This window comes from Setaria italica, chromosome V (assembly GCF_000263155.2).
Source record: "Setaria italica strain Yugu1 chromosome V, Setaria_italica_v2.0, whole genome shotgun sequence".
Lineage (NCBI taxonomy): Eukaryota > Viridiplantae > Streptophyta > Magnoliopsida > Poales > Poaceae > Setaria > Setaria italica.
Genome location: NC_028454.1, coordinates 5,635,566 through 5,655,510, shown reverse-complemented (window position 1 = coordinate 5,655,510; position 19,945 = coordinate 5,635,566). Strand labels below are relative to the sequence as shown.

The 19,945-nt window shown below is 47.2% G+C and overlaps 4 protein-coding genes across 4 annotated transcripts; 1 reads left to right on the top strand and 3 right to left on the bottom strand.

The window, feature by feature from the left end:
* Positions 1-281: 281 nt before the first annotated feature.
* Positions 282-5,205, bottom strand: LOC101754608. The gene is made up of 14 exons (XM_004967836.3): positions 4,994-5,205; positions 4,420-4,496; positions 4,221-4,298; positions 4,055-4,133; positions 3,695-3,762; positions 3,409-3,510; positions 2,500-2,589; positions 2,351-2,425; positions 2,235-2,267; positions 2,074-2,154; positions 1,769-1,822; positions 1,619-1,690; positions 1,476-1,547; positions 282-796 (listed from the first exon to the last, which is right to left on the bottom strand). Exons 1-14 carry the CDS (start codon positions 5,028-5,030, stop codon positions 641-643), a joined length of 1,074 nt encoding a protein of 357 aa, XP_004967893.1. The 5' UTR covers positions 5,031-5,205; the 3' UTR covers positions 282-640.
* Positions 5,206-7,211: 2,006 nt separating this feature from the next.
* LOC101754213 (40S ribosomal protein S5) lies at positions 7,212-8,776 on the bottom strand. Its single transcript, XM_004967835.2, has 4 exons — positions 8,637-8,776; positions 8,273-8,544; positions 7,557-7,760; positions 7,212-7,458 (listed from the first exon to the last, which is right to left on the bottom strand). Exons 1-4 carry the CDS (start codon positions 8,703-8,705, stop codon positions 7,404-7,406), a joined length of 600 nt encoding a protein of 199 aa, XP_004967892.1. The 5' UTR covers positions 8,706-8,776; the 3' UTR covers positions 7,212-7,403.
* Positions 8,777-9,198: 422 nt separating this feature from the next.
* Positions 9,199-13,888, bottom strand: LOC101753816. Its single transcript, XM_004967834.2, has 7 exons — positions 13,104-13,888; positions 12,470-12,561; positions 11,669-12,369; positions 10,897-10,967; positions 10,395-10,484; positions 10,131-10,307; positions 9,199-9,925 (listed from the first exon to the last, which is right to left on the bottom strand). Exons 1-7 carry the CDS (start codon positions 13,512-13,514, stop codon positions 9,866-9,868), a joined length of 1,602 nt encoding a protein of 533 aa, XP_004967891.1. The 5' UTR covers positions 13,515-13,888; the 3' UTR covers positions 9,199-9,865.
* Positions 13,889-16,299: 2,411 nt separating this feature from the next.
* Positions 16,300-19,796, top strand: LOC101780967 (cytochrome P450 72A14). The gene is made up of 5 exons (XM_004971524.4): positions 16,300-16,947; positions 17,254-17,869; positions 18,085-18,565; positions 18,659-19,067; positions 19,168-19,796. Exons 2-5 carry the CDS (start codon positions 17,527-17,529, stop codon positions 19,600-19,602), a joined length of 1,668 nt encoding a protein of 555 aa, XP_004971581.4. The 5' UTR covers positions 16,300-16,947; positions 17,254-17,526; the 3' UTR covers positions 19,603-19,796.
* The last annotated feature ends 149 nt before the right edge of the window (positions 19,797-19,945 follow it).

The following is a 19,945-nucleotide window of genomic DNA, read 5'->3' as shown; positions in this document are numbered from 1 at the left end:
CGTGAAGCGAGAACAAAAGTGTAAACATGTTACAGTATAGATATAGTCCACTCAGTGTACAAAGTGGGTATGAGTCGTTTTCCTAGGTTGGGTCAATACACATAAGTACAGCATGCATAACTTAAGACAGCAAAGGTACGATCACAACTTATGAATGCATGAACCATTTATTTTGTTGGCTTTGCTCTAAAGCATATGGTGCATGTTGCTCTTGCATCCAGATACGGCTGCAGCTGCAAGAACAATGCTGCTCGCATGCTATCCAAGCAACATCCAGCAGGTAAGAGTCCAACAAAGCAAAAAATTTAGTTGCAAGTGCTCCTTGCCCAAAATGTATTCTGGTAGTACTGTCACGGTAATTACAACATCATAAGCCACTGCAATATACAGCCCCTCCCATCCACAGGGAACCATGTTTCTCTTCCAGCATCTAGATCAACAGCATAATTTAAACTGTGATGTAGTTCTGTTCTTGGCATCGAGGAGTTGCTTTGCAAGGTAATTAGTTCCTACAAAAATTCTCAATTCCCAATAGGAAAAGGGAGCCGTCCTTTTGGCAACCGCCATGTTTTCTACCTACATATACAGCTCAAGGTGATGTCCTCTGGATAAAAAAGCTACCTATCTGAGCACATACGTCTCAGCTTGCGTAGCTCCTTAGAAAGCCAAACCCACCAAACAGGGTTGAACTAGTAGATCTTCTGGGGCTCGGTTCTGCTGAGCTTGGCGCACCACTTGGTAACTCAGAGGATCCTTCCTTCATAGAACTTGCTCTGCTAAAAGCACCCTGGTGATCCTGCACATGTAAAGAATCATAACTTAAGCTGTTGCCGCTTCTGAGTATAAGGGAAAAAAATGTAACTGGTATGTTTAGCAAAACGAAACTGTAACTCTGTTTCTATCGCTGCATGAATGCAAACTAGTACCATCACATTGCACAAAATATCTCTACAAGTACAAACTGTGACCACATGATACTTGGTCAGCTAGGTGAAAGGTGGACAGTGTCAAAGTTCAACAGCAAACACAGTTGGTACATTTTTCTTAAAGCTATTCTTGTACTTTACTGCTTTACGAACCCTTAAACCTATATTAGTTTCATCATGTTATTTATTACTAAATTTTACCATTTTCTGATTGAAATGTAAAGCACAAAGTGCAAATACAATACTACTGTATGTGGCAACATGGCAGAACCAGAGGTTTAAAGTTTGTTACAGAGAGTTAGGAGACGACAAATACATTATAATGAACAGTGAGAATAGACAAACAAAACATATTATCACAATTCATAACATATAAAACTGTCTTCAATGTGTTTTTTTGAGTATATGCTACTGCTGTGAGCACCATTTGCACATATTATAGACAACTAATAATATGTCTTATCAATGTGCACGGTGGTCATTAGATAGAACAGACCATAACCGAAACTAATCAAAATCACAAAGTGCGTAAGTTGGTCGTGATCTTACTCTTTTAGGTGGCATTGTAGTTCCAACTAGCATACTAAGTCCTGATGCTGACATGGTTGTAGAGCGCACAACCTACAAAAGCAAATTATATCAGATGGAACAAGCCAGGTCAATTGTATGCTCCAACAAGAAACCAAACTGACCTTAGGCGCCTCAGCTCTAGGTGATTGGGCTGATGGAGATTCTGGTTCCAAAGCGGGGGGCAAGGAAGCAGCCTGTGGTAACAAAACAAAGGATCAATAAGCAAAGATCCAAATTATAAAAACTGTAGGAAGGTATCTCAGTAATTTTACCCTAGCAGCTCTCTCTGAGGATTCAATAGCAGGACGAGGAGTTGATGATGTAACCTGAAAATCGTATGAACAGCAATCAACAAGGATGAAACAAGATATTTGTCAAATTGAGTAAAATGCATCGCAGTTGGTATCACCCTGAAATCTGTGCAAAAATGGCACCTTCATTAATTTTCAATTAAATAAAGTTGTGTATGGGATTGCAAGAGATACAAGGTCCAAGCTTATCACGGGCCATAGAAATATGACAATGTTCACAACAATTTTTTAGTAAAAACTGAATCAGGTACACTGTGTCAACTTGCCTGACGAGTATCAGCTTTCGGGCTCTGTTCCAATTTTTTAGTGAATTCGCACAAGTCATATATTCCTCGTGTTGTACGATCCTAAGACATTTCAGTAAGAGATTAGAAACATATGAGTCACTGGAGAAAATTAAGTTGCAGTGATGTAAATGTCTACTTACTTGAGTATAAGCTAGGCGTCCAAGTTTTGTCTCCTGCAACACAACAGGTAATCAGTCTGTACATAGCACTGAGAGTGAATCAGTTCATCTCGAACAAAAACATTTAATGTACCTACCAGATTACGAACTACAAGATGAACTGACTCCATGTCCTTCTGGAAGGCACTTAGATCTCCATGGATGATTGTAACCTATGAAACAATTTTGTATCAGTCTCCACTAAATTACACCAAACTGATAAAGAGTATGAAGGTAAATTTCAAACCTCATTCCTTGTTGCTTCTGTAATTTCTTGGCATTCATCTAAAGTACAATCTACACGATCAATCCTTCCAGCAAGATGTCTCTTTGCAGCCTGATATCAGAATATTTCACATTAGTAGAGTTCTGGTTGCAACGGTAAAGTCATAACATCTAGATGTTACCATAAAAGAAAATTAATTTAATGACTGGAGGCATAACCAGTGAAGCCTAGAAATCTTTCTTTATCTTATTGGGTTCATTTCCCTCTCTTTCCGTTCAATGTAGGCATAGGCACTTAGTGGAAGTATACAAGAATTAATCTATATATCAGAAACTATGATAGGGATATGCATAGGGATATGCACATATAGATAAACTAAAAAACTGGACATAAGCATACTCCCTCTATTTCTATGTACTTGACACTTCTGACCAAAACTTTTGTTTCCAAAAACTTGACTCTCTCATAGGCATACTTTCCCAAATTTCTTATGTTAAGCCTACCAATCATATTTTTAATACGTCATTTAATGCAGAGGGTGTGGTGGTCAACTTCCACTCAAAAATGACTCTAGATAGTACATATTGTGTGCTTGAGTGCACTGGTAAAAAATGCCACGAATATGGACACAGCAGGAATACAAATATCAGGTATGGAAACATAAGAAAGCATCACAAAATAGGAAACAACCATTGTAAGAACAGCTATGGACTTGTCCTTTGATATTCAAACTGAACAGCCTTTGATGTAGGGAGGTGTATTTGTTTTTTAGTTTGGGAGACCAAATAAATACAATTAACAAATTTTAGAAACTTGTACAGTACTTAGTTCAAAGGGTATGAATAAAATATGTGGATCATTACAATGCTCATCTCAGAACTTGAAGGTCTAATAGTAACATTACTGTGAAAGATGGAAGAAGAATCTTACATGAACACTTTCTGAAACCTGATCCACTTGTTTCCCCACTGCATTGCAAGCATCAGTAAAGCCACGCTTCGTCACAAACATCATATCAGAAAGTTTCCACCCCTGTAATCATCAAGTAAGCTCTGATGGAATTGACAATGGCCAAAACATCAAATGGCACGGTAGGAATTGCTTGGGCACTTAAATGATAAGAAAGAAAATTTGCAGCCTGCAGTACGATCTAGTTCAGATTTAATTAATAAACTTTGCTAGCAATAACCTTTCACAAAATGAAAAAAATGTGTACCTTCCATCTAATGAATAAATAGCCAATAGCTCCAATAACAACAGCTGTAATACCATACGCGCCAGGGCCTGCAAAAGAAAATTTTTGCTATCATTGGTACAAAAGTCAATGAATTTACTTGAAAACTAAACGATGAATATTCAGCTGTCCCTAAAATAAACCACCAAGTATCCTGTGACCCCAAAAGAAAAATCTAGGATGCAGTTCCAATTCCTAGAAAGTTAAAATAACAACAGAACCAACAAGAGGAGCAGCTTTCAGATAAATAATAGCAGGTAAAAGATCATAAAATGTAGAAGATAAAGCAAAGTATGAATTAATTTGTCAGAAACAGGATGGCAAACAACAGAAAGCACTAACCAGGTCTACCGTCAACAGTGACAATAGCAACATGGTTTGATTTAGACAGCATGTTCAGCTCCTCTCTGAGATAATTGACCTGAAGCATTTGTTTTAATGAGTTATTTCTCTGGATACATGGAACTGGTGTTCAAAGCATAGAAAGAGAAGTTGGCATGCAAAAAACCTGAGTCAACAACTGAGCAGTGTGCGGACTGCTGGTAGACGGCCCATCCTTGCTTTGCTTGGCGCCCTTGGTCATGAACTAAATATGAGAGGAGAAAACAGGTGATGAGCTAAAACTAACTAATATCGAATTTACTGAAACTGGCTGTAAGGAGGGGAAGCATAACAAGGGGTGATGCAACAGAGATAGGGAGGGGGACCTTGAAAGCACCGGAGATTACATCCTTGAAGTCCGGAAGGCTGGACTCACCGCCTGTCAGTACTGTTCCAACGATTCCTGCAAAAGGGAAGCGTGATGGATTGATGGTGAGACACTGAAGCATTCAAGCTAGCAGCAACAGTAATATAAGCTAGCAACAATGTCTGTCAGACCCCCTGCACTGCAGTGTATCAGCTTGCTTCTTCTCAATCAATTGCGTAAAGCTAGTCATTTGCAAATCGATTAAAAAAAGAGCCACTTTAAATCTATTAGGCTGCTAGCTTGCGTAGCATGGAGGTAGGATCCACATACTAACTAATTGAAAAGAGCATGTCGCTGCACTACACTAGAGTGCTCTAGCCTAGCTCAATCTGAAGCGGGGAGCAACCCAATCGGTTCGATTGCAAGGAAGGAGTCTGAGTCCTCCAAAAAGCACGCCTCGCGCCGCCGGGGGGCTAAAGCAAGAGCGAACCGGAAGAACCCTAGAAGCGAGAACAAGCCTCCCGCCCTCGAATCGAAGATAAGGCAGAGGGCGGGAGGCGAACGAAGCGGAGCGGGGGGCGGGGCGCGCGTACCGGAGCCGATGACGATGGCGACCTTGCCGAACACCATGGCCGCCGCTCACTGGTGGAGCGCTCGCCCAGCGCTGCCTCTGTGCCTGCCGCTTTGCCGTGCCTTCCGCCGGGACCCGCGAGGGAGGCGGAGAGAGAGAGAGGAGGGGGGGATCCAGCAGCTACAAGGGGGAGGAGGAGGGCACGGCCGCAGGGACGGCTAGCTAGGGTTCGTGCGCGGTCGGGTCAGCTTGTTTGGCTGGTCCGGTTCGAGCCGGCCCGCTCGGTCCGTCGGGGGCGCCCTTGGTGGGTGGGTGGACGGTCACGATGCGATGGGGGCGGTGGCGGCTAATCGAGATGGGCGAGGGGCACTCGTGGACCCTGCGGACACCGGATGGAAGCGGAACGGGACGGGACGGGAATCCTTGTGCTGTGTGTTGTTTGCTGGTGGCCACGGACACACGAGCGAAGAACCTGACCGGTTGTCTTGGAAACCAAGAAAGAAAAGGCCTGGACTTTCATGGTTAAATAAAAAAAGGAGAGGGAGAGAGAGCCAGAAAGGCATGGACTTTCGTTGTTACAAGAAAAAAAAGAGCGGATGGAAACACCGGATATTCTTAGAATTGTTTTGATTTTACGAACCTAATTTATGTGTGTTATCGTGGATTTATCACTCCTCATTTTTATCAAAAGTTTATAATTTGTTGTTTGTCTTCTTACCACTTTCATTGACTTTCACATAGGTGGAGCTCCTCATACAGCAGAGTGGGGTAGCTGCCGCAGCTATCGTCGAAGCAATCACCCCTCCCCATGGCGATCGCGGTGGCCAGAGTATCGACTGAAGGTGCAGATCGGGGTCGGATGGCTGGAGGAGGAAGAAAACCCTGTATTAGACCGGCAGCCGGGAGTAGTCGATAGCCCAATTACTTTTCGACCCAGCAGCCAGCACCGTGCACGCCTGTTTGATGCGTCGTCTCAACCTAAGGCAACGAGCAACAATAAAGAACCCAAGGCCCCGCATTCCCATGCCTATCGTCGGCTGCCGTGGTGCTGCCTCTTATCCTGGTTCCTAGGCCTGCCGCGGCTGCCCTACTTTGTGGCATCGGAGATCAAGAAGGGCGCAAGTCGCAACTTCATGGAGGCCGGGCTAGGGGAGGAAATTATAGAGTGCCGCACAGCTCGTTGCCTTGTTCTTCTATTCAATTCGCAGCCTTTGCATCTCTGGCTCTGCACCGCACATAGAGTAATGCGTGTCGTGATTCATGAGATGGTAGGTCACAAAGACAGGCAAAAGAGAGCAACAAGCAAAGCAACCAAGCCATTGGTTCTAGATTTCTGGTTGCTTATTTGTGAGTAGTTCAAGTCTCTACATGCTTTCTTGGTGTCTACAACAAGCTAGTGCTAGTAGCTTGTACTTCCTCCATTCCAAATTACTATTCGTTTTGACTTTTCTAATACAGAGCAAAAGTAACGTATCTAGAAAAATCAAAACAAATGTAATTTGGAACGGATGGAGTATTATACAATTTTACTGTTGGATTTATGGATTTAATTGATGCCTACTAGCTAGCTTGCTAATCTAACTTGCGCTGCTTAACGAATTAGGTTTTTAGGACAATTTATGTTTGTGGCGAAGGATGCCCCACCTAAAATTCTAAGCTTGCTCCGCCACTGCTTTCGTATGCTTTTGTAATGCACGGATTTTTACCTGCGCCTGAAACTATTATGCTCTAACCTTCTAGGCACGATGGAGGGAATTATTATTTTTTACTAAAGATTCTTTTTATATCGAAGGGACAATCCATGCTAACTCGTTAGGCTTGTGTCAGATTTGAGAAGAATGATATGTATTTTTTATGTAGTAACCTGCTGGCATTACATTTGAAATCGAGAGGTTGCAGCAGCAACAATTAGATAAGCCGGGGCTAGTATAATTTTGAAATTGCCAAATTTACTCGTTCTTCCAGTCTAAAACAAGGTTTTGTTCGTTCTCATAGGCTTCAAATTAATAGCAATCAATCAAAAAATCACGACTATACCACCCAACAATCATATGACGGGCAAACTTTGTCAACCAATACCGCATACACAAACCAATCGCAGATACGATTGCCGCCCAGAAACAGCGAACCGGAGATGACTCAAGCTAACGAGTACTGTGTTTGCAACCAGTTCGCCTTTGCAAGCAGTGCACAAGATCGCAATGACAACCATCAGGAGGCACGCATAAAGGAATCCAGGAGCATAGACCAAGAATTGGTGTTCGATAAACCAGGCACCCCAAACAACTACATTTCTCAGTAATTTTCATTGTTCATTGAAAGCAAAACCTCGGCTAGGTCTCAAAAAGTCTAAACATTGGGTAAAACAAAAACCAGAACAACCGCCAGCAACATAATAATAGCTCCAGTGCACCAGGATACACAAGCTCCTCTCAACGGTTGGCCTTGGCAACACGCTCGATCTCATCCTTCTTCTTGATAGCATAGCTGCAACAAGAATTGACACAAATGAGCACAAGTTCACATCACATGGATTAACCCAAAACCATGATAAGAAACAAGCAAACTGAAATGTTCTGGTATACCTGTTGGATGAGCCCTTGGCGGCGTTGATCAATTCATCTGCAAGGCACTCAGCAATGGTCTTGATGTTCCTGAAAGCACTCTCCCTGGCACCAGTGGTGAGGAGGTAGATGGCCTGGTTAACCCTCCTCAGGGGTGAGATATCCACAGCCTGCCTCCTCACAACACCAGCAGAACCAATACGGGTGGCATCCTCACGTGGCCCACTGCAAGACATAGCAGCACATCCTGTTAGTTTGAAATCTCAGAACCAACCTGTAAACAATAGCTACAGAGATTTTCTTGATAGAAGTTTAATGCCACAATAACTACCAAGCACAATGTAAACAAATGACTAAGAAGTCTCAGATCATACACTAGACAACAAATGGCATTTTGAATGGCAACAATTAAGTGATATTGATTAACTATCCATGAGTCGACCTTCCATGTCCAAAACAACCAGTAGCACTCAGCTTAAAGATTTGCTTATGCATTAGCAACAACAGGATTTGACTTGACTCTTGAGAATTTTGCGCTAACACATTTATTTTGAATCTCAACAGCTCAGCATGGTCACGCTATCAGAAACAATCGATTAACTGAGTAAAGCTAGCATGAAACTAATTTATAATTCGACATCGAGGTCCAATCAAATAACACTAAAAATCAGTTTTAGACTAAGGGCACAAGCACAATGATTCAGAAAGAGGGGGAGGGCAGGAGGACTAAAGGGTACCTGTTGATGATGGCATCCACGACGACCTGGATGGGGTTGGCGTCGGTGAGCAGGTGAATGATCTCCAAGGTGTGCTTCATGATGCGGACGGCCATGACCTTCTTGCCGTTGTTGCGGCCGTGCATCATCAGCGAGTTGGTAAGGCGCTCGACGATGGGGCACTGCGCCTTGCGGAAGCGCTTCTTCGAGTAGCGGCCCGCGGTGTGGGGCAGGTACGTCGCGTGCTTCATCGCCGACACCGCCAGGTAGTCGTTCAGCGAGATGTCGTTCACCTGGAGATCCCATTGCACAAGTTCAATCCACTGCTAGCAGCAGCAGCAGGCTAGAGAATCGAAGCGGAAGAGATGAAGAGCCATTCGCGTACCTGGACATCATCGAAGGTCCAGCGGTTGAAGAGCTTCACCTCCTGCTGCGGCTGCTCCACCTCCGCCATAGCTGAGAACGAGAGGGCGATGCGCTTGCTGCGGCTGCTGCGCGTTGGCGAGGCGGCGGCGGCGGCGGGGAGCGAGGAAACCCTAGCGAGGACTCGGCTCGCGGCGGGTGAGAGGTGGCTTTTAATAGGAGAATGGCGCCCGGACTAGGGTTTCTGATCCGACGGCTGTCCGCTCACCTTCTGGACGGAGACAGATGGTCGGCCCATGCCTTTGAGCCCAGCCGTTCTTTCTCAAGACAAATGGGCCATCCTAATTGGGCCTCTCCTGAACCGGTGTAGGCAAGTGTGCTCCTGAACCGGCCGTTATGCTAAGTGTAAAACTTGAACTTTACGAATGAATCAACGAATGCTTTCCTCTAAAAAAAAGCAAAGGCCATTTCCAAAAAAAAAAACAAGAAAGGCCTCTCGAAAGAAAACACAATGCTGCTCTGCTGCTGTCTGTACTGTTTTTTGAAATAAAGAAAATTCCACAAATACGAAATATTCCCCTAAATGTGTATTAAAAATGTTTCTCTAAAAAAATTAACTTTACAATTACAAAGATGAATAACATGATTTTTCCCCCTCACATTCAAACTGAGCCATTAAGTTTTGAAATGTGGAACTGAAACACACTGAACCCATCAACATTCACAAAACGCTTGTTTATCCATTGCATAATAAAGAATAATAGCCGTGTTTCCTGGTCTCCTCATTTCCAAATTGCAATTGGCACCAAGGGAGGTGAAAGGAAGTGCTCCAATCAAATACATACATTGGTAGCCACCCAATCACCATCTATACAACTCAAGAAAAGAATAGGCATCCCATCTCGGAAATCAAAGTGGAACACAGACACCAGACCTGACCTCTGAAGCAGCCAGCTCCAACTTAAAAACGGCAATGCAATTCCCCATCTCTCGCTTCAACCCTGATGCTACAACCCTGCAACGTCACTCTGTACAATTTCCACTTGTCGCTAACTACATTCTGATATAGACAATCCCTCTCGGGGAGCATGGTCGTGATGGAACCATCGCTCATGATCACTGATGCTCCAGCAGCACAAAAAGTTTCATTCAGGTTTATGCAAAGGGATAGGATCTATCCATGCTGAAACAGCTGTGTATGACTTAAAGCATTGCATTACAATGAACCATTCCATCCAGAACCTTCATCCATCACGGCTGTCTAGAACTGCTTGGCTGCTGCATCTCTCCAACTCTTTCGATTTCAATTGCCTGCAGCAGTACCATTGCACAAATTTATTCCTAAGGGAGTTTAACCGAAACTCTAAAAGTATAGCATGACCAGCATTAAGACAATTGAATGGGAGAAGAAATGAACATACTAAGCTGCACAAAGTAAATACCATGGTGTAAACATATTCAACTTTACTAAATGCCTGATACATAAAGATCAAATAAAGAAGAAGAAACATTGTACCATATCAGCAGGCTTCTTGGGTTTGCTTCCACTGGAGGTTCCTCTTCTAATAGGCTTTCTTCTTTTGTGGAAGGAACCGTGCAGGGAATCCATCACTGAAGCTTCAGGCCACTTGCCGCTTCTATCAGTTGGATCCAAGTTGCTAGGACCCCATGTGTACATGACAAACTTCCGCACCTGTTAGTGGTGAGATCAATATGGCTTATTGATCAAGCAGGCAGTTGGATAGATACAGTCTCATCCTTGGATCAAGATGTGTTTTACCTTGCTCCAATTTCGCTGAGCACGTTGTTTGCTCAGAATTTTCAGCATTCTGGTATCCTCATTACGGAGCTTCTTTATCCTACCTTCACACTGAAATGTCAACTTGTTAATTGTGCACATTGTTGCCTGCTAAATCATTGTCCATGCTAATGCACAGAAAAATGCATGGTGATTTCTTAGTTTAAGTGTCACAAAGGGTAGGAAGTTTTGCGTGGTGTGACTATGTGAACAACAATACTACCTCTGTCCCAAAATTAGTGCAATTCTGGCTATGCACATGGACAGGCAGCAATGCACTTATTTTGGGATGGAGGTAGTAGCAAAAAGTTGTACCGATGAATCTGAAGTGGATCAGTAAATGGTAAAAATGGGTTTCAAGGAAATCAAAATTTCTTATTAAAGTTGCAGGCTAACATGTCACGCAATATGTATAGTTTCACTGACAAATGAAATAGTAAATTATTGACATAATATAACCATAAATACAGGTAGGACGACTTACTTGAGCCATGAGGCACAGGAAAATTGCCACACTGAAGGCATACAGACCACCAATACTCGCAATTATACTAACTGCAGATAACAACTACTGTTATATGGGAGAAAAACAAAGTGGAACTACGCAGATTATTAGCTCAAGTTCTACTTCATAGCATGTGTGACCGGTAGTGAATTCTACTGGGCAATGGGCACTTGAGACAACATTTTCACATGGGTCCACTGGATTATAAAACAGGCATATAACTGAGAGGTCACAAAAGTACCATCCATTGCTTCATTATGCTTTATGGTTGTTTTAATTTTCAAGGACATAGGAAATCAACCTATGGAATTGACCTAAAACGTGCTTATGGATAAAGAAACCTATGGAAACGATCTAAAATGTCTTCTGGATAAAGTATTTTTAGAGATGGAAAAGTAATGATCAATGAGTTACTGTAACCGTGTTCAGGATTGAGTTAACTTCAGAAAGCTAGGCATTATTGCTCTACTAAACGAGGCCAATACCGATTTAGAACGAAATTTCCTACATGCTAAACTACAAATGCATTGATCTAAATGCTTCAAACAGCTAGATCAACATTACACATCATGACCTAGATCTAAACAATCCAGACTCTGATGTATTTAGTAATGTGATCTATAGTTACATTGATACCATGATTTGTAATTCATCAATGAGAAAATAAAAACTTTGCTACTCCATAGACCAGAACCGTAAATTATGCAATATATACACTCAAAAAAGGTCAGATTGGCTTCATGAAGCTCACCTGGGCCTAAGACGCTTTCATTGCTGATCTCCACGATATAGTCAGAAAGATAACTTATGTAGAGTGTAGTATTTATCACTCCATCACTAGGATTCTGCAGGGAAGCATTTAAGCTGCCCACATCTGAAAAGGTAGAACCTTGAGTGAAGTCCTGAAGAAGTGGCTGCAAGAGCTTCAAGCCATGATGGTTGTTGTATATTTGAGGAAACAATTGAATCTTGAGCACATTGGAGTCTCGTCCTCTGAAAGTCTTCAGCTTGTCATCAACAAAATTGTTAGAGCTTATTGTACCACTCACAAAGCTGACGTCACTGTTATCTCCATGCTGCTTTGCAGTCAGGTTAAACTGGAAGCCAACAGCGGCAGCTGGTTGCCTTGGCAGGTCAACAAATTGCCACGATACATAATGGTCTCTTGGAGGGATTCGGCAACCATTGCACTTGAGTGTAATAGATGGTCCATCGCTTGTGTTCTGGCAACTGTAGGTCAAGAGTGTTGACAGAGGCTGCACCCTGAAGTCCATAAACCCAGGAGTTCCCATTGCTATTGTAGAAGGTGCGACTGCTTGAGCGCAGGACATGCTTGAGACAGTGGTTATGTGAAACTCGAGATCATTCACAAAATCCAGCAAATCCGGAGCATTAGCTGGTTTAACTCGATGTACTTCGACATTGCGTCTTTTGATGGCTTGATACAGCAGCCTGCAACAATCGAGTAAAGAGTAATCCATGAGCTTTATTACCAAGGGAGCAGCTAATGCCAAATTGCCAATATAAAAAAAAAATCATGAACGTCACTTACACGGTGACTAATCCGAGGAAGAGTATCAAGGTAGCCACCGAGAACGTACCACCCAGCTCTGTTTTTCTTTTCCTCAGTACTTGCTGGTCTTCCTGGGTTTCCAGAAGTTAAATAATACAACTTTCAGATGAGAAAAAACAAGAGGGAATTTTGCTAGAAATAAATAAGATAAATGTTCCATGCGATGAGTGGTGGCGTAATGTGCGTATGGTTCAAAGGTAAAGCAGGGTCACAGTGACCCACGTATGAACGTCAAGGGCAAGAGGAAATGGAGGTCAAGTTGACCCAGAAAGGAAGGGGAATTTCCAAGAAATCCAGGGACAGGAGTGCCATGGAAACGAAGCAACCCAAGGCGTCCAAAACGAGTGTACAAAGTGGCGAAGCAATCAAAGATGGATTAATCCGAAACGCGGCGGCGAAGCAAACCAAGCGAGGCGGGGAATTCCTAATCCATTGGCCCGGCCGGAAAGAATAAGCAGCAGCAGGGAGCCGGGGAAGCGAGCGAAATTGCAAGCTTAATAATTCACGAGAATTGAAAGAAATTGATTACAGATGAAATATTACGATGAAAAATGTGAGAAATGGAAGGAAATTAATATGATGTTGCGGTGGTAGGTTTAGAAGGGACACAGACCGCATAGTGGTTGTTGTCGAAGATGCAGTCGAGGCGGCTGATCCAAAACCGGGAATCGAAGAGCTTCTTGTGGCGGGCGGGGTCCCGGCCGACGAACCTAGCGGCGGCGCAGAAGGCGAACCATGCGGCGAGCGCGGCGAGCGCGGCCCAGAGGAGGACGGCCTGGGACTGGGTGAGGCGGCGGACGACGTCGAGGGAGAGGACGGGAGTGAGGAAGTAGAAGCTCTGGTTCCGCGTCGCGCCCACGGACCCCACGTGCCAGTCGCCGAACCCGTCGCCGTCCCCGCCGCCGCCCAGCAGCGGCGCGCAGCTGCTGTTGCCGCCGCTGCTGTTGGCGCGGAGGTAGTACCCGGGGTCGCAGGCGCAGAGTGTGGCGTTGTAGGCGAACATGTGCGCCGCCGCGCACGCCATGGCCCAAGAAAGCGCCTTTCTGCCGCTGGCGCGGCGAGACTGGCTGCTGCCGACGCAATGGTAGAAGGTTGGTTCGACCAATTGCCGCGCTCGAGCCTACCAAGGTCGATCGAGCAAGAAAGACATGGAAGGATGGATGGAAAAAAGCCGGGGTGCTAGGAATCGAATCGGGTGCTTTGCTTTGCTGTGCTTTGTGCCGCCAGGTGCCAGCTCCAAACCTCCAATCCTCCCCCTGCCCGGCTGCTTTTTCTTTTCCTCCCGTTGGTTGGTCGGAGGTGGTGGGGGCGAAGGAGACGAGAGAGCTGCGGAGTGCGGACAGAGAAGAGAAGAGTCCACCAGGTTCTCTCATCAGAGTTCGAGACAGCTTGCTCGACTGAACAAAGTATACCTGCACAAAATAATGCACGAGCTCGGAGTCGATACGAGCCGTTGTCAGCCAGCTCATCCTGCTCCTGTGTTTACTTTGTATAGGAAAAAGTCGTTGACAGGTTGGATTCGATATGGGAATTGGCTATTTGAAACTAGCCAGTAGCAATTTTGTGGGGAATTGAGGTACAAAGTTGACGGTATAGCTTCAAGTTTCAGCTCCTTTGCCTTTTTTTTTTTTTGTAAAATTCCTAATGAATTTTAAGGCGAGCACTACAATTTTTACTATTTTCCCCTCGTGAAATGTCTATAGAAAGTAGATGAGGAAAGGTTTTTGAACCCCCAACATGTCATGTTCTTGGCGCTGGAGTATATGGGACAGTCCGACCGACCGTGCAAAGTTTGCATAATTATATACAAGTAGATAGAATTTTCACAATGGAGAAAATAGAGTCCTGGATTGAAAACCCTCGCAACCAAACAAATCTGCAAACAAATCTGCCGGAGAGGAAATAAGGAATATCCATTTACGGATTCCGCTTTCGTGCTAGTTGTTCAAAAATTGTATAAAAATCAAGCAAAAAATGATTCGGGGTAGGGGACTGTAAAAATCAATCCTCTTTTGCTTGGCCCCACCTGACTAGAGTTTAAGTTTGATAGGTCGGGGGTTGGGAGGCATATGGCCCCTAATGTTAATGTACTACCGGACATCCTGAATGGCACAAGTTGTTTGGTACTAGGAGAATTAGAAACATCTATTGCCAGAAGAAAGCGATGCCAGCCTGTCTGATAATCTGTAACTAGCAAATACTTGGTCTGACAAGTGCTTTTTCACGTATGGTGGAAAAAGCTAACCACTAAGTGAAATAAAACTATGAGGGGGAAGGACACAATCACGATGATTTGAATCTGGAATCTTCTTTACATGATCCATAAATCCAAAGATGTTGCAAGGTGCCTCTCGAGTGGGATAGCATCTCATTGCACCTCTCTTGCAACGAATTAGGCAGTTAGCAATACTACGGTCAACAGCATTAAACACCAAATAAAAGACACAGCCAGCCACCATCGTTGTCCCCTAACATCTTTGACCCTTTGCGTCAAGTCACCACAACTTGAGCTTCAATTTTGAACGGAAGGGAGAGACATGGAGGCAGGAAAAAAGGGAGAAGAAAATGCTAAAGCCGCAAGTAGGAGTTGGTGATAGTGTCCTAATTAGATTTGATCATTATCAAATCGAGTCAGATTTTTTCGAATTTTGGGTAAAAAAATTTAGCCTGTGCCCGGCCCGTGCTAACCATTGGATTGGATTTTTGATCCGTACTTAACCCGTCACATGGTAATCCATATTTTTATGTGTAATTTTCAGGTTGTCAGGTCCTTTCTTATTTCAGGTCAAAAATATTGTCTTGTGCCCGGCCGTGTGTTCAGATCGGCTGAAGAATATTGGCCCGTACTCGTCCAACACATTGATCGGGTCGGATCGGGTTACATTTTTTCGGGTAGGTTTGTCGGGTCGGGGTGACCATGATCGGATCAGTCCCAACTCTCAGGGTCCCTTTGGCACGGCTCATCGAGCGGCTTCTAGGGTGGCTTTTGATGAAGCCGTGCCAAACGGGAGAAGGCAAAACGGCTCACCCGCGAAAGCTAGTAGAAGCCCCGCAAAATGCGGTCTCTACGTTTCTCCACCCACCAGAAGCCAAAAAAAGTGGCTTATTCCGGCTCCTCCTCGTCACTTTCCATCCTTATCCCCGGGGCGGCGGAGGGGTGGAGGAGTGCCGGGGCGGCGCCGTGGCGGCGGAGGGGCGGAGGAGGATCGGGGCGGCGCCGTGGCGGCGGACGGAGCCGAGGTCGGCAGGGCGGCGGAGGGGCGGAGGAGGACCGGGGTGGCGCCGTGGCGGCGGAAGGAGCCGAGGCCGGCAGGGTGGCGCTGTGGCGGCGGAGGGGCGGAGGAGTGCCGGGGCGGCGCTGTGGCGGCGGAGGACCGAGGCGGCGCCTTGGCGGCGGACGGAGCCGGGGCCGGTGGGGTGGCGCTGGAGGGCCGGAGGAGGGCCAGGCGGTCGGGTGCGGATAAGGTCGGGAGGGAGGAGCGGATGGATAAGGAGAGAGGAGGGGAAAAGAAAAGAAGGGGAGAAGGAAAGAGAAAGAAAGAAAAAGAAAAGGAAAATGAGGAGAAAAAAAAGAAAAGAGAAGAGAAAAATATAAGGGTATTTTGGACATTTGACACCTTCTTTCCAATCTAAAAAGCTAGGAGAAGCCGTTTTGCCAAACGTTTTCCTTCAAAATAAGCCAGAGCCAGAAAAAGCTGCTTTTCCAGATGAGCTAGAGCCAAAGTTGTTTTTTCATGAGCCAAAGCCGTGCCAAACGGGCCCTCAATATGAGCACGACATATTGAGAGGCAAAGTCAAGAGCATAGGCGGAGCTCTCCGTACAGCAGGGGTGGGGCAGCTGCCCCAGCTCCCCAGCAGCAGAATATCCCCACCCCTCTTCTTCCTCACAGAGCGAAGCACTGCGCCGCCGCCATGGTTGCATCTGGATGTGCTTCGATGGGAGGAAGAAGACACAACCTCACAGCCATCTGAAGAGGTATGGGCCGTGCGGATCATTTACTCCGTGGCCTAGTTTCCTAACAGGGCAATAGCCCAGCATGTCTTTGCATTCCATGCTTCGTGCTCCTTTTAAATATAGCAGGGACAGCGGAGATTGAATGGACGCAAAATCTACAAGATTAGAAGAGCAAGTAAGAGGAGAAAGAAGCTAGAAGGCAGCATTCCAAATCTAGCTTCGATGATATCGGGTATTCCAATTTCATGGAGGCAGATTGAGAGGGTCAAAGGGAAAAGAGGTCAGTGCTAGCGCTATTGCAGTAGAGCCTTCGACCATGGCTGCCCAGCTGCAGCCGCGGCCACAGTACAACGATGGTGCTAGGGACACAAGCATAGTTCATTGTCAATGGGTGCTGGCGCCGGGTGAAGACATCGGAGGCTTGCCCCGCCTAAAATTTTGGGTCAGCTCCGCCACTGGTCAAGAGGCCTTCCCAGTTTCTTCCAAATTCGAAGAGATCTAGGTGGGGATGGATCTTTCCCTTCAAATTGCATATCCTTTTAAAAGTTTTGGATTCATATAAGTTGCAAGTGCCAGATAGCAAACTAGCGCTTTATCCATTTATGCTTTTTGTGACTGCAAATTCATGTGACGTGCCGTACAGATAGCAGACCAGCGTTTTTCATATTTCTACGTTTTCAGGTTGACGCATTGCAAAGATGTCTCGGAACAGGTTTGGGGGATTTCATTGATACACACGTCTGCTAGAGCTCAAACCGTACCTATATTTTTCTTGAGTGAATTTCATAATATAGGGTTTTTGATCCAGAGAAGACGTCAACCGTACGCCACGAGTCAAACAAGAGATGAGCAGCGAATTGAATCAACGCCAGAGAAACTATGGAAGCAAACATTAGGCGTCGTCAGCGCGGGATAAGGACGCCGGAAGCCCGGAAGGAAGACAACACGCCCGCCTCTGCCTCTCTATAAGACGGCGATGGCGAGGAGCTAGATCTTGCCGCCCGGTTCCCGTTCTGTTCACACATCTCCATAGCACAGAGCCGCACCACGAGCCTAGCTCTCGGACACGGCTAACCAAGCCATGGCGACGACGTGCGTGCCAGCAGGATCGCCCGGCGTCGGCGAGGCTCCTCCCCCGTGGAAGGCACCGCCGCCGCTGCTGTGCGCGGTCGTCGTCGTCGCCGCCGCCGCCGCATGGTGCGCCGCGCGCGCGCTGGAGTGGGCGTGGCTGAGGCCGCGGCGCCTGGGCCGGGCGCTGCGTGCGCAGGGCCTCCGCGGCACGGCGTACCGGCCCCTCGCCGGCGACGCGCAGCTGGCCGACCGGCTCTCCCGGGAGGCCAGGTCCCGGCCGCCCCTGCCGCCGGGCTGCCACGCCGTCGTGCACAGGGCCATGCCGCTCTTCCACCACGCCATGGAGGAGCACGGTATGCAACTATCCTATCTCCCCCTGCTGTCGCCGTCGGCCGTCGCGTTGACCGAAGGACTGTCACCGTCGGTCTGCCATGCCGGTCTCACCACGCCAAGAAATGCTATATATCTACTTTCACTTTCATGCACAATGTATATATTCGTGTCTATATCATTGCCGAGGAAAACTGGTAAGAAACTGTGAAAATCGATTGACGATAACGATCGGCAGGCAAGACGTCGATCACCTGGTTCGGCCCGGTGCCGAGGGTGACGATCGCCGACCCGGCGCTGGTGCGGCAGGTCCTGTCCAACAAGTTCGGCCACTTCGAGAAGGTCGGCTTCGGGCAGCTCCAGCGGCTGCTCCACTACGGATTGAGCACCCACGAGGGAGACAAGTGGGCCAGGCACCGGAGGATCATCAACCCCGCCTTCCACCTCGACAAGCTCAAGCGCATGCTGCCGGCCTTCGCCTCGTGCTGCGCCGACCTGGTGAACAGGTGGGAGGCGGGCCCGGCCGCGGCGGGCGGCGGCGGCGAGCCGCGGTGCGAGGTGGACGTCTGGCCGGAGATGCAGAGGCTGACGGGGGACGTCATCTCCCGCGCTGCGTTCGGTAGCAGCTACCTCGAGGGCAGGAGGATCTTCCAGCTCCAGGAGGAGCAGGTGCGCCTCGCCATGCTCTCCGCCAGCAAGATACACATCCCGGGCTACATGTGACTTCTTCTCTCTAGCACCTTTTCCTTGCCAATTAGTACCGCGGCAAAAAAAATTTCCCAAATGGAAACGCATCCCGTGCGTGCGTGTAGGATGCTGCCTACGAGGATCAACCGGCGGATGAAGCGGATCGCGGCGGAGATCGAAGGGATCCTAAGAGGGATGATCGCCAAGAGAGAGGACGCGCTGATAGCCGGCGAGGCCACCGCCGGCGACGACCTCCTCGGCCTGCTGCTGGAGTCCAACATGGAGCAGTCCAGGGGCAGTAGTGACGGCGGAGGCCGCGGGGCGAGCTCCGGCAGCATGTCCACCGACGACATCGTCGGGGAGTGCAAGCTGTTCTACTTCGCCGGCATGGAGACCACGTCCATCTTGCTCACGTGGACTCTGGTGGTGCTCTGCATGCACCCGGAGTGGCAGGACCGCGCCAGGGAGGAGGTGCTCCGGGTCCTCGGCGGCGGAACGACGCCGGACTACGACGGCCTCAGCCGCCTCAAAATCGTAAGCTTCCATTTCGCCGGCGCGTGCTCTGGATCTTGATTCTTGATCGATCATATCCATCGCCCTGTAATCGTAACCCCCCAGCCGCATTTCATCGCAGGTGACCATGGTGCTGTACGAGGTGCTGCGTCTCTACACGCCGCTGCCGGCGGTGCACCGGCGGACGTACAAGCCGATGGAGCTCGGCGGCGTCAGGTACCCGGCGGGCGTGACGCTGGTGCTGCCGCTGCTGTGCGTCCACCACGACAGGGACGTATGGGGGCCGGACGCGGACGACTTCAGGCCGGAGAGGTTCGCGGAGGGAGTTGCCGGGGCGTTGGGCGGGGACCGGCCGCCGGCGTTCTTCCCGTTCGGCGGGGGTCCAAGGACCTGCGTCGGCCAGAGCTTCGCGCTGCTGGAGGCCAAGATGGGGCTCGCCATGATCCTGCGAGGCTTCGCGCTCGAGCTCTCGCCGTCGTACTCGCACGCGCCGTTCCCAGCGCCACTGCTGAAGCCGGAGCACGGCGCGCAGGTCATGCTCACGAAGCTCCCCTGAGCTGCCTCTGCGTGAACATAGTTTTGTGGAAGCGAGGAACAAATAATAATTGGGTTGTCTAGACTATAAATCAACTGTAATTTTGTCCAAAATAAAAAAAATATAGTATTGCACTAGCAAAAATTAGCGTTATTTGTGATTAGAGGGAGTATATGTTTGTTATACCTACAACTGAATTGGATCAGTTTTGAGAAGTTATGATTTCCAGAAAATTCACAGCGTTAAAAAAAATTTAGCTAGTTTTTTAAAGTAAATTTAGCTAGTTTTCATAGGATATCTCCCAGATTTTACCGTGAGGCGTGAGCCAACATCACGTCACCACAGCAGGCTGCTAAGCCCATGG